Genomic DNA, 15,043 nt, shown 5'->3' with positions numbered 1-15,043 from the left:
TCATTCCTATATTCAACTTCTATGCTTTTTCATCTCTCACACACATTTTCCTTTGGGACACTGGAAAATCTTCCATCAGCAAAGTCTCTCTATGAGCTTTATTATTAGAAGAATGAGAATCAGAGTCCCCTTCTGTTTGATGACTCACTTTTTGCTGGACAATTTTTTTATATTTCCCGTTAGCCTATTCTGCATCAAAAATGACAGATCCTCTAGGAAAAAAATATTTTGAAGACAGCTGGATACAACAGCTTGAATCTCACATCTGCATCTCAACATTCTCTGATTGCTAAGATAAATTTGCCTCTCTTCTGCTTAGTGTATAGTGAATAATCATTTTCCACAAATACTTTACTGTCTCAAATTTTTAATGTTTTGCCCTTCTGCCACAGTTTTGTCGGGATCTACTCTTTCTGCTGATATAACTGCATCTTTACTAATATCAGTCTTAGCTGTTTACTCATGGACAATGTGCCCTTTCAATTAACACATCCTGCTGTGGAATACCAGTCCAGTTGCTTATTTGTGCTTTCATAAAATTAATAGAGTCTGATCCTTTGACTTTCTCTGATACAGCAAAAAATCTCAGGTTTTCCATGCATTCTCTGTCTTCTAACTCTACCATCTTTTTGAAATATTTCTTCTTGAGAAAAGTCCCATACTCAGCCAGCCTTTTCTTCATTTCATCCTCTGATTTTTGCAGTTTTATCAGTTCACCTGAATTGCTGTTTAAAGCTTCTTCCATCTTTCTAGCCTTTTGTTATTTGAGTTGATATTCTCATTTAATGTTTTGTTTATTTCACTCAGCTCTATACACATACTGATTTATGTTTTCCACCAAACTGCTGGAAGCCATGTCTGGCATCACAGCTGAACCATGAACTGCTTTTTTGCAGAACAGTTACAGGATTCTTTCCAGTCAGTGCTTTCTTGTCACCTTTTTTAGTTGATTTTCTTTCAGGTCCTATTCTTTGCTAGCATCCAGGCACCGTACTTACTACTCAGTAAATGAATTTACTCAACTGGCCTTATCTCTCACTTTCTTTAATTACACTGGCAGAGTTGAAATTAAGCTGCACATCAATGGTCAGAAATCTTGGAAATCACCAAGTAGCTAGCCATACTTATTGATTTTAAAAGTATTTTTCTCCCCCTGTCTTTCTCTCTCCCTCTTTGCTGTTAATCTGTGTTATCCCAGCTTTCACTCAGTTTTTTTTTTTTGTTCTTTTCTTGTTACCTTTTCTAGCATGGTAGCTTAGATGCAAGATCTTTATCTCCCAGCTCTAAGTTCTGAGGTACAATCCTGACCTCTAGTCATTGTCAGCATGAGGTTTTTCCTGTCTCCACTTCCTGAACTTGCTCATCAAGTTCACTAGATTCTTTTTTCTTATGTAACCTCCTACCCCAGTATGGCCCAAATCCCTACACCTAGTGAATTTTCTATCACAAACATTAATTGTGTGCTATGTGCTCCCTTACCACGACAAAAATCACATTTCTAGTCAAGACATAATATTTTAAATGCCCTTAGCTGACCGTAAGTGCAACATGTTTTGGTTAGTCAGTAAATTTTGCATCACATCCACCCCTCCCAAAATATTACACTTGAAAGTGTGCACAGACTCCCTTTTCCATATTTAACATAGCACTGACCCATCAGTGAGTCCAACAGCATCATTTACTTTTTTTTTGGATTATTAAATATCACACATCTGGCATTCAGTATTTTAAAAAATACAAGCCTATGCATGAACCATACTTAAAAATAAACATAAAAGATCTTTCTAAGTGTCAAAATGTAAATCATGAAAATTTCCCTTGCCAAGGGCCTGTATCATTCTGTTTCAAACCATCACGCCATTTTTTAACAGCACTTCATTCTCTGAATAGCTAACACACAGTGGCTCCACACAAGTATGAATCAACTCCATAATTTTCTTCATTTCAAATCCATAAAAAGAAATAAAAAAGTGTTTAATACAAAATATCCATCCAGGACAGGTTGAGTGTACAGTGGCTCAATAAAGACATGTTTACAGCTCCCTCATATTACACTTCTAGGACAAAAGTTGCAAAATACTTCTTCAGATAAGCCAGTTTACTGAGACAAGCCAAGTCTGCCTTAAGCAGAGTGGCCAAGCTATATGCTTTCTTTCTGGAAACTTTGTGCCCATCTTCCCTAACCTCCCTCAGGTCCAAGTTTTCACATTAAATGTGTAACTCCTGTGCCTTACGCAGGATGCACATGTGGAAACACACACCTTCTTCTGTGTTATGCCTAATCTGTTCCTATTTCTGCAATGGCCATTAATCTACAGTTTTCTGTACTGTAACCAGTACACTATTGTCATCCATTTCCTCAGAAATTCCTTCAAGTATCTCCAAAAAGAATCCCTCATAGCTTTCCATATGTCAGTCATTAACTTCTTCCACTCCCATTGAAACACAAATTAAATTTGTCCCTTGTCCTTACTTTACAAATACTCAAATTATAAAACTCAGTGAACACACTTTCAAAACTGAAAGTGTCTGTTACAAAGCTACCTGGACCCAAAAGTATGGGGATTTCCACAGTATTTTAGACAAAATCACCTCCCCATGCAGCTTCTAATGGACTAAATATGCAAATACTCTTTTTGCCCACTGTATCTGCTGTCCATTAGACTTTTCATCTCACTTGTTACACAGTGTATTTATGTGCTTCACAGTAAACTTGTTAAACACATACACACCTGATCTTGGATACTACAGGGTTTTATACTGCTGCACAAATCAATTAACATCCCTTCAAGGTTGGTTAAGGGTTTCCTTGCACTACATATGCCTATTAGTATTCCCTATATGATTAATTTTAGTTTGACTGAATAAGACAAATTGCAAAGTGACCAGAGGGCTTTCACTATTTCTAGCTGTTTGACCTGTGAAACGATTAGCAGCTAATTAAAGCTACTTTGTCAGATTTCCTTTTTTTCAGCTAGAAAAGTTACCCAGTAGAACTAGGATGTTACATTTGCTATACCAAAATTGCATATAACATTTTGGTTGAGATTTTCATCAATTACATGCAGCTGCCCATTTTAAGCACACCAGTTAAAAATGTCAAGCACAGTATATCAAATTTGCAGGCTGCATATGATGAGGGTGTGCACAGTGGTTGCTTCTACATACTCCCTTATTTTATATTTTATTATGAGTCTCATCACTGCTCATGTAAACTACTTTGATAGAATATGCATATTCTTTTTCATTTCTTGCCCTTTTCTGTGCCATGTATATCCATTATGAAGTCCATCACATTAAAATTGATATTGTATTCAATGTGTGAAAATAACAGAATCCAAAAGTGTTATGTACTGCAAATTCTAGGTCGGCCACATCACCTCTGTGTTGCAATGTTTTTTGTCAGTGGATAAGTTTCCCCTCCCGAATAGCATGGGTCAGTTTTTATAATTTGCATGACATACATGTGATTCTAAACAATTTGTTTAAGTAAGCCAAAACACAATTAGACAGCAAAATGTAAAAAGTGGACCCACTTGGCTCATAAAGATGCTGCACAACTTTTCTAAGAAATTTAAGAATACCCTGCTATATTTTCAATTTATTTACTTTCTGGTCTTATCAATGTAAAGAGCCGTGCTTTTCACTGACTTTGCTGCTGGTTTCTCCGCACTGTCGTCATTTTAAAAGTGTGTTTCAAGCCAGTTTGTTTGACTGCCTTGTTTGAATTTACGTTGGTCTAACTGTAGTGTGGGTTTACATTAAGAAGGCCTGGGACTGCTTTTCTAATGAGAGTAGAAGGCGGCCTGGCTTGTCACAGCTGGGGATTACAGAGGAAGGCTTTAAAGTGTTTTAGCGCCTTTATAAATTTGGCTCATTTTCACACAACTGTTCATCAAGCAGTAGTGTTTACCAGTATCTGTATAGTAGCAGATACCTAGAAAGTAAACTTTTCATATAGAACTACCTCAAATTGTACCCAATAACTTGATAACTGTAAAGAAATTACTTTGCAGACAGAGAAGCACAGAGCAACTAGTTTGTGTGTTGAGAAGCACTGCCCCTTAAATTAAGTTTTATATTGCCTGGTCTAGTCCCTAGTCCCAAAAGCACCCTTAGATGCCTTCTTTTAATCCCTCCTGTGCCAACCCTTGTAGCTCCCCTAATAAAGGATTTGGTATTATGAATATGCACCTTCCCAATTTCTCCACAGCCAGTTTGGTGGACAGGGGTACCTTGAGACAGTGTAGCAATTGTCTCATGTTAACAGACAAGTACTTAATCCTTAAAGAAACAGATACAGTATATGAGAGATGGACATATACAATGTCACTGAAGGCAAAGTTCTCTCATAGAAGCAGAGAGAGTAAAATTCAGGTTGCCAAAAACACACATGCTACACCTACCATGCATAGTGAGTACCTTACACATAGACCAACTTATGCTGAGGCACTAAAATGCAATCTTCCCAAACCCAAAAAACTTCCCAGATGCAACACCTGCAAAAATTGTCCTCAGCAAACCTAAACACACTCACCAAAAGAAACACTTAACATTACACAATGCCACACCCAGCGGACACTCAACTAAAAAGACCACAAGGCAAGCCAACACACTACTCAGGACTCTAGTAATACGGGACTCCATTGTGCGACACACTGATGCCCCATTCACCAGGCTGGACAAAAAATAATGGTCATTTGCTTATCAGAACCCAGGCTCCGCCAAGTTACACACGCACTCAAGTCACTGCACTACAGGTACCTATATGACTCAGTCATACTCTATGTAGGTGTAAATTACCTAGTCCTAGAGTGTATGGAGAGAGACATTAAGGAACTCTCAGACTGAGTAACAGGATGGTATGTGCCTAGCATTAAGCAGCATTCTACCTTCACCAATAACGGTGCCACAATACGAAAAAAAGATGATTGACTTTAGTAGCTAGCTTAGTTTCTGGTGTCATTCTAAGGGGATACGATATTTGTCAGCATGGGAGGATATGATTAACAAACCATTCTGCTTTGCCAAGGATGGTCTGCAGCTATCCCCTCTAGGCTTTCAAATATTAGCTAAACATCATCCCCACCCCATACAGCCTTTTTAGGCAATGCCAAATTGACAAACCTTCCAACATAGCAAAATTAACCAGTAGAAATCTAAAGGTTTTTCTGCTCAATGCCAGGAGTTTAATCTAGAAGCTCCACTCCCTCCAAGCTCTCCTCACCCTAGAGAATGCAGACATCTGTGAAGTTACCAAGACATGGCTTAAAGCTGAGGAGAGTACTCTGGCAGTACAAGGCTTCAGTGCCTTCCACACATTTGCCAGCAACACTGACAAGGACAAAAGTAGGAGATGTTTCAATCCACGTCAAAAACAAGCACACCTCTAGGTTGGTTAAACAGGATGATGTGCTATAGTTTTTCCACATACAGATTACCACAGATAAAAACCCATACCATATCCTAGCAAGTTATAGGTCACTCTCTATGTCCAAGGAAAACCCATAGCTCATACTTAAACCTACTGGAGACTCTCACCATTCAACCAAATACCATACTCAATGAGCAACGTTAATTACCCCTTAAGAAATCATGAATCCTACATGACCCCAGATTTGTAGGCACAGATTTCTGGACTTTGTAAACACAAACACCCTATATCAGAAACTGCATATGCCCATTAAAGGTACAACATTTTGGATCTGGTACACACCACAAACTGGTGTCTTTGGAGATAAAAATCAATTCTGCAACCCCAGTAAACCCTGTAACCATTAGGAACTACTCCAATATACTTTTTATTAAGCGATAACCTCACAAAATTCCAAGACCATCCAACCCAGATAACACAGTGATAACAGATAACAATATGCAGAATTGTTGACAGAAACTCTGTACAACATCAATGGTAGCACAAAGACATAACAATATACAGAATTGTTGACAGAAACTCTGTACAACATCAATGGTAGCACAAAGGCAGCTATACCTACTAGAAGCAAGCCCTAAACAAACTCAAACCATCATATTGAAATCCAAAATTAAACAGGTTGTGTGTACAACAGACAAAAAGTCATAGCTAAAAAGTATGAATAGTAACACAAAAAAAAAAAAGATAAAACCACTCTATTCAAACTAAATAGCCAAAAGTCCAAAAAAGCTAATTTTGAGGTAAAGATCGCTTCCCAGGCCAAGGACAAAAATAAGACCTTCTTTAATTATGTCAGAAACCTTAAATTCAGCAAACAACAGTGTGCAGAACTGATTGTAAATGCAGTCACATTCACAGAGCCAGGATATATAGCAAATCTATTGGCTGACAAATTCAGCTCCAACTTTACCCCCAATTCACTGCCAAAACCTCCTAGGAAATACCATCGAACATAACCCCTCAAAACAGGGAGCAGGTCCTAGATGCACTATGGCCAAGAACACAGCTTCAAAAGACCCAGATAATAGTCCAGGATGCCTTCTAAGTAGCTTGAAATATGACGTATCAGGGTCACTGGAGTCACTGTTCAACTACAGCCTCTGAACAGGCATTGTACCACACAAATGGAGGACTGCAGCAGTCATCCCTCTGCACAAGAATGGACCATCAACAGACCCAATATACTGACTAGTCTCATATGCAAAGCCATGGAAATGATTAACAATGACATAGGAAACCTTCAAGCACTGGATCTCACCCAGTTAGTTTTGCCAGATCACTAAGGCAATGGACAAGTGTAAAATGGTGCATACTGCCTACCTTGACATGGCTAAGGCATCTGATGCAATACTCCAGAAAGGGGCTGTAAACAAATTCACAGAATTAGGCATAAACCCCATGCAACACTCTGGATAGCCAGCTGACTTGCAGACAGGGCCCAGGAAGCTAGGGTCGGAGAGATCACCTCCACAAAGAAGTCAATAAATAGAGGAGTCTCTCAGAGCTCTGTACTGGGTCCATTCCTCTTTGGCATCTACTTCTTGAAAGTCAAAGCCAACATCAAGGGCTTCTGGCTGTCCAAGTTTTCAGATAACTGCAAACTAGGAGCAGAAACAGAACCCCCTGATACAAACATTTTGCAGGAAGGTCTAATGCAAACAGATGACAAAGCCATGGTTAAAAACACACTGCCAAGAATGCATAATAGTACCTTTTGGGTAGTTGTCCACTACAGGAAACTACCTCTGATAAAACACTCCTAAGAGAAGACCCACTAGCCAGGGAATTGGAGATGCATGTAGATAGTAACCTGGCCTTCAACTAACATGTGTCTAAGGTAGTAAAAAGGTCATTCTATGTCACTCAACTTATAAGCAAGGGCATGGCATCTAGGTCCAGGGGGTCATCATGCCACTGTATTTGGCCTTCATCAGAACCATCACCGAGTGTAGCGCCCCATTCAATGTGTAACTGACCTGGCACATGCAATAACTGGAATGTTCACAGAGGTTTCTCACAAAAAGAATACAAGGAGAAAACACAATGTTCTATACAAATCATCCCAAAACCCTATATCTATACTCTGTTTCCTACAGACTGCTGAGAGGTGATCTTTGCGTGCTATCCTTGATACCACTCTGATGGACCTTTTGCATATCCTCAGAATGAACTGCATCAGAAATACGAGATCTAAGGGCCTAAACTTTGCTTACAATATAAATAGGACATGTTGGAGGGATGGATATGTACGTCAGAAAACTCCCATTCTCCAGAATTGACTTTCCATTCATGTAAAGCACAGCCCTTCCCTAATCCTACACTAAAGTGCAACCTGGACCAGTGGATATGAAATTGAAAATTCAACCTAGGTTTGGCACCCATGTCTCTGATGGACAGAGGCAACCATTAAATTATAACCTAGCTAACATATACCCTTTAGAATAACCTCTAAGGTACAGTAACTTGTGGGACACCTTTGCACTGCATGCATGGCTAAGCTTATAAAGGCTCTAATGGTTGTTAGCTTAGTATACACCTATGAACCATATTAATGTATAAGACCTCTTGCTAGACACAGTCACAGCCCCTAACAGTCTACATACCCAAACATTCAAACGTTCTGTAATCTTTATCAGCACCAACACTCCATGGCTTCCTGCCCAAAGTGACAAGAAACTTCCTTCTGCCCTTGCTCTGCTGTTTTATGCTAAGAGACTACAAAATACAAGTTCCTTATTTTCAACTGTTTCTGCACTTCTGATAAAACAATATTCGTGGCATATCTGTTTAAACTGTGCAACTGTTTTTAGGCCTAGTGAATTCAGTTCTTACCTGTGCTCTGATCTTGTATCCACTCCCCCCCCCCCACCCCCCAAGTGCTGTTGTGGTATTAAAGCTTGGTGGCTTTCGAGTTGCCTGTCTCTACTATAAATTTCATATTTAACACTCCCCCCAGTCCCATTACATCAGCTCATTCTACGGAGTACAGTGAGATCAGTTGCGAAGGCCCACCCCTTTAGCTTTTTAACCTTGAATCATCTTCAGTCTCCTCGCCTTCTACTTAAAAAAAATTGTGCCTCTTCCTACGTCATTTTGCTTGTGCTTAGGTGTTCAACTGCATTTATTTTGCCACATTTGTCACTGCTTGTCGGTGGCCTTATACTTTATTTGAGCTGCTTTTTGCTGTTGTGATAGTGAGCTAATTTATCACATTTACACTGTTTTTACAGCAAATGCACTGACTAACTGTATTTCATTGCCATTTGCTGCAAAACTCATTACTGTTAAATTGTATTTTACTGCATTTCATTACTGTTTAACTGTTTTTTCATAATGTGAGTTCTGTTTTTTTGTCTGTATTGGTTAACTGTGTTTTTTGTGAGTTTTACTGTTTTCTTAACCCTTAAATTCAGTAGCATAGTCTGATACAGATTTGCTGCAGCTGCACTGTTTTTAACCCTTTGTGGGGTATTCCACCTACAAATTCTCCCTTAGTAGCACTTGTGTGATCACCTAGTAGTACTACTCTTAGACCTTCCACCCTTCACTCTCTTAGCTCTCCTTGGCCTACCTCCCTCAGTTTCTGACAAATATGGATGGACACTTTCCTATGCTTTCTCCTGACAGTCTGGTTGATATGGGCATCCTGAGACAGTGTAGCAACTGCCTCATGTACATGGGCAACCCTCTACTACTACTACCTAGGAACATAATTTGTGAGAGATGCAATTACATTAAGATCCTAGAGTCAATGCTCTCTCCCTCGCAAGCCAGTATATCTGGTACTGAGAAGGTTGTCAAAATAAACACCACACCTCAACCACCATTCTCATCTACACAACACATACCTACATATGTGGAAGTCCTTAACAAAAACATACCCAAACAAGAGGGACCTCTGAGGCAAAAACAAAAACATACCCAAACAAGAGGGACCTCTGAGGCAAAAACACACGAGAAGTCTACTGCCCACCCACATATGTGGAAGTCCTTAACAAAAACATACCCAAACAAGAGGGACCTCTGAGGCAAAAACACATGAGAAGTCTACTGCCCACCACACTACACATAGTCCACACACCTGTGTCTCACACCCAATAAGGCCTACACATAAACCCAACATATTAGTCATAGGAGACTCCATTGTGAGACACACACACAGATGTGCCCCTCACCAGGCTGGATAAGAAGAAATTCATGGTTAGTTGTTTGTCAGGTGCCAGAATCCACCATATCATCCATGCACTCAAGTGTCTCAACAACAGGTACTGTTATGACTCTGTCAGTCCATGTTGGCATGAATGACATGAGACTTACCCCCTAGACTACATAAAGAGAGACAGGATAGTGCTCGCTGAATGCGTTTCCCAGGCAGGTATGTTCCTAGCCTTAAGCAGCATTCTACTGTCACCCACAATGATGCCTCAATGTTGTTGTTGTTGTTGAGTCTTTTGGCTTTTCCCGGTTAGGGGTCGCCACAGCAGAACTCCGGTCCGCTAATGATTGGCAGTAGATTTTTATGTGCTGAGTTGCCAGCCCTGACGCACAACCTTCAACAAAGGTACGCCCATTCACGCATGTCTCCACACAGAAGACACTCTAGCTGAGAATCGAACAAGACAATGTCTATCTGTGAGGCGACAACCCTATCGCAGCACAATGATGCCTCAATACAAATAGAAAATAACTGACTAACAATTGGCTTAGTTTCTGGTGTCATTCCAAGGGGATCCAGTACCCGACAGCCTAGGAAGACATGACTGACAAACCACAACGCTTTGCCTGAGATGGCCTGCATCTGTCTCCTTTGGGCTTCAGGCTCCTGGCAAAGACTCTTGCCACCCCCATAGTGCCTTTTTTAGGCAAAGCCATGAGGTCAAAACTACCAACATGAAAACTTCATAAAAACGCAAATTAAAAGTCATGCTGCTAAATGCTAGGAGTCTAAACATGAAACTGCAATCATTGCAAACATTCTTAACCCTGGAAGATGCTGGCATTTGTGCAATCACAGATACTTGGTTCAAAACTGCGGAGAGCATCCCACCCATACCAGGTTACTCATCCTACTATACATTCAGACCCCAACAGTGGGTAGCAAAGCAAAAGGAGGTGGAGTTGCAATAAGACACATACACCTCCAGGCTGGTTTAATGGTATGACACACAGGAGACACTCCAGGTGCAGCTAACCATTGACAGGACCCCTATTCAAGTCATAGCTAGCTACAGGCCCCCAACTTTGACTCAAGATGCCCACCACCTATCTGAACCTTTTTGAATCTATCAAGATTCTTCCCTTTACCCTGATCATGGGCGACTTTAACTATCCAACCATAGACTGGAAGAACTACTCATGCCAAAACCAAATGCCCAGAGATTCCTTGATTTTATCAATGCAAATGCCTTGGACCAACTGGTTGACACCCCCACAAGAGGTGAAAATATCTTGGACTTGGTATTAACCAACATGAGAAACTACAGCAGTATCCCTACAGTGTCATCCTCCCTGGTAAGATCCAACCACAAAGCAGTCACTTTTGAAGTCACCATCACTCCAGACCACTCACCCCAGATAGGGTCAAACAAAACAACTTTTTGAAAGCGGATTACAACCTCCTGAGAGAAGGTATAAACAGCTTCACAGCTCCCTCCCCCTCCACAGGAACTGGCACATATGCCCAAACTTACAGCAAAGTACTATATGAGCACTTGTATAGCTGCATGAAATCAGGAATACCCAACAGGGCAAAATCAAGAGTAAACTGGTCTGGTGAACATCTGCAATAAATAAACTCTATAATAAAAGGAAAAAACTGCTATCCAGGACCAAGAAGGAGCAGGTGCCCAATTGGAAGCAATCGCTCCTTAGTCTGAATAAGCAAATATGAGCACTAGTAAAATTCTCCAAAGTAAACTTGGAGTCCAAACTGGCCACATCTACTAAAAACAACCACAAGGCTTTCTTCACATATGTCCACAAACTCAAGGGAAGCACCCAGATCTGCTTAGAACTGGTGGTCAATGACACCACATCCACAAACACAGTAGATATAGCCAACCTGCTAGCAGACAGGTTCAGTGAAAATTTCACCCCCCCCCCCATCAGTAAATCAGGACATCTCCAGCACCTGCCCCCTCCCCTTATCTCTAGGGTGCAAGTCATCACTGCTCTCTCAAAGGCAAAAAATGCAGCCTCCATGGGGCCAGATAACATCCCAGGCTGCATCCTACATGAACTCTTGACAGGAACTTGCAGCACCATTAGGCACCCCATTCAACCAAAACCCGAGTACTAGCTTTGTCCCAGCCGAATGGAGGACAGCCACTATCATTCCTTTCCACAAAGGTGGTGTCTCCACCGATCCAGGAAATTATAGACCCATAAGCTTAACTACCCTGATCTGCAAAGCCATGGAGTGGATCATCATGGACCTCATTAACAGGGACACTAGCAACCTCCAAACACTTGATCCCACACAGCTTGATTTCGTCAAGGGGAGGTCATGCCTGCTAAATCTGGTCGACTTCTTTGAGACAGTCACCAAAGCGTTGGACAAGGGGAAGACTATGCACACTGCCTACCTTGACCTGGCTAAAGCCTTCGATACTATTCCCCACTCAGTTATACTACATAAACTCTCTCAACTAGGTGTCAATCCATATGTTACCAGATGGATAGCAAATTGTCTCACTGATAGAACCCACCTAGTCAAAATAGGGGAAGTCAACTCAAGCAGTCGACCTGTAATGAGTGGTGTACCCCAGGTATCAATCTTGGGGCCCCTGTTGTTTGGGATATACTCTACTGAGGTGCAGGCCAAAACCAGTGGGCTATGGCTGGCCAAGTTTGCAGATAACTGTAAGCTGGGCGTTGTCATCAGTTTCCCTAGTGATGTGGACATCCTCCAAAACATATGACTGGTGCCAGAAACATGGCCTCAAACTGAATGCCAAAAAATGCATCATCACCCCCTATTGGGAGAGTGAGATCCCCACAAATGATCACATTATTAACAAGGTCCTAAGCATGCAATCAGTCATGAGGGACTTGGGCACCCAGGTTAATAGCAAACTGACTTTTGACCACCATACTGCCTCCGTTGTATGGAAAGCTTTCTACATGGCCCACCTCATTAGTAAGGCTATCTCATCCAGGGACAAGGTGGTCATAACATCCCTGTATTCTACCCTTATAAGCCCCAATGAGCACAATGCCCCTTTCGGCATGTACCTCGCAAATCATATGCAGCAGTTGGAGAGACCACAGAGGTTCCTCACTAGGATAATCCAGGGCCTCAAACATCTAACCTACACAGATAGGCTCAGAGGTGACCTCTGTCTGTCATACAAAATCTTAAACCCCGCCTTGATGGGACTGTTGCATATCCGCCAAGTCTAGCTCCCATAGCCGGCCTTAGGCATAGGCCAACTAGGCAGCTTTTTCCAGTATTTATTTGGTGTAGGTAGACCAGGATGGGGGCACCAGCTAGTGTGGTGGGGGGTGCCGTGGAGCCCTTTTGCCTAGGGCGCCAGTTTACCTAATGCCGCTCCTGCTAGTTCCACTCGAGTAACATGTGCAACCTCAACCTGGTCTGTGACATCAATACGACTTGCTGGCGGGATAGATTTGTGTCCCAGAGATTCCCCCTTCTGTGGAATAGACTCCAGCACCATGTCAAACAGCGTACCTCATTAAACACTTTTTAAGAGCAATCTGGATAACTGGAAGGGGAACAGAAAGTACAACCCTTGGATTCCACCTGTGTCCCTACTATAGACAGGGGCATCAGGTGCTGACTTGTCAGAATATGGGATAAATTCTGGCTAAGCCTGTAAGGGCCTCAGGGCCAATAGCCTAGTAACATCCTATGTAACATAAAATAAGACAAGGTTGATGCTCTGTTAGACCTTTTTTCAAATCACTTTGTTGCATCCCCATACTATGCTAAAAGAAACAGCTAAAACTAAAATAAAATTCAAGTCAGCCCTAGCAAAACCAGTGCAGTAGATCAGAGTGATAAGGGTAATGAGGAGTTAGTTCGGATATACTCCATTACACCAGCCTTCTCTTATATACATTTTAAGATCAAATATGAAAAAGATGCATACAGTGCTTATTATTTGTTTACAAAACCATGCAAGATTCACTGCCAACCTAGTTTACAGATTCAGCACTTTATGCATATTTCTACAAAAGCAAGTCGTATAAAAACTAGGAGTAAGAAAAACAGCAGAAATCTGTGCTTACATGTTTCGATGTAAGAGATGTAATATTTCTGATTAGACTCCCTAATCTGGAAGTAACAGAAAGCGACCCTGCTCCACCCTTCGAATCCAAGGACAGCAGGCTCGGGAATGCAATAAGTGTCTTTTCCACAACGTCACTCATGGCAAACCCAGACAATCTGTTTTACACAGACTACTAAAGCATTCATATAGGTAACAGCTACTTTCTTCTGTAAGTCGCCATGATAAAGTTGATGACATTTCCTGTTAGTTTGAATGTAGAACTTTATTTAAAATACGCCCGAACAGTAAGTGCTTTAGTGGCAGTTCTCGAATTACGCAAAATTCATTGTTTTCTGTAATGTGTCCCACCCATTCCGTGCCTGTGGCCGCCTTAACTGTATTGCTGAGAAAATGTTGGTTGTTGTCATTTTCAGATCGTTTGAATCAGTCATGCCGTCATCTCACAAAATAACATTTCAGTTTAGTATCCCCGGTAGGTGAGGAAATAGGAGGGCATCTCATCTATGAAGTGCTACAACAACTGGATTCCTCGTGTCATAACTTTACTGTTGTCTTTCCTTTCCTTGGAGGGGCGACTATATAATAAAGAAACACACTGGGACTGAATATGGTAATAACGTTAGTGCGTAGTACCGATGACTTTCCCCTAGCTTTATCACAACTAGCCCTGGAGTAAATTATTTTAAGAATATAACCATCCACGCTAACTGCGTGATTATTAAAATATTTGTGCTTGTGCCTCCATAACGCATATCCAAATGAGTAGCTAGGTATTCTCAGTGTACTAATTTGGGTATATCATCTCTTCAAAAGCAATTATTTAGAACACTGAATGTATATAAATGTCTAAACTATTATAGAGCTATACATTTTATGGCTATAGGTGGCAATATTTCTATCTGTACATGGGCAACATATTGAGAATTTGGTACATATTTAAATTATAGATGGGTTGTTGGAGAATTGCGTTAGGTCTGAGTACAAAATATAAATTTCTGACTATGTCCATGTCTTGCTCAGCAATTCAACCAATGTTGTAAAGTAGCATCAATCTCCTGGCGCACAAACGTGTGTGTGTGTGTGTGTGTGTGTGTGTGTGTGTGTGTGTATATATATATATATATATATATATATATATATATATATCCACACACACGCACGCATCATGTTTGTCTTAGAACCCCGTAGAGGTGGTCATTCTTAATGTTTTTACAATAGCTGTTGCCTTCTTCTTCTTAAATGCCCAAAGTGGGACGTTTGTACAGAAATCCAAGACTTTGGAGAAAGAAACATATACACAGCCATGGCTGGACTTCAATTTTTGCCAAAATAAAAGTTATTTCTTGTAAAATTTGAG

General features: G+C 40.9%; 1 protein-coding gene across 3 annotated transcripts in view; it reads right to left on the bottom strand.

Annotated features, from left to right (window-relative positions):
- Nucleotides 1-14,281, bottom strand: part of AP4E1 (adaptor related protein complex 4 subunit epsilon 1) — a 564,842-nt gene extending 550,561 nt beyond the window's left edge. For all 3 annotated transcript variants that reach the window (XM_044077456.1, XM_044077457.1, XM_044077458.1), the window contains exon 1: nucleotides 13,685-14,281. In XM_044077456.1, the coding sequence (XP_043933391.1) occupies nucleotides 13,685-13,825 (141 nt within the window). In that variant the 5' untranslated portion in view covers nucleotides 13,826-14,281. The remainder of the gene's footprint in view (nucleotides 1-13,684) is intronic.
- Between the last annotated feature and the right edge of the window lie 762 nt (nucleotides 14,282-15,043).

Source organism: Protopterus annectens, chromosome 7.part0 (genome assembly GCF_019279795.1).
Source record: "Protopterus annectens isolate FY-2018-M chromosome 7.part0, PAN1.0, whole genome shotgun sequence".
NCBI lineage: Eukaryota > Metazoa > Chordata > Ceratodontiformes > Protopteridae > Protopterus > Protopterus annectens.
This window is presented reverse-complemented; position numbering and strand designations above follow the sequence as displayed.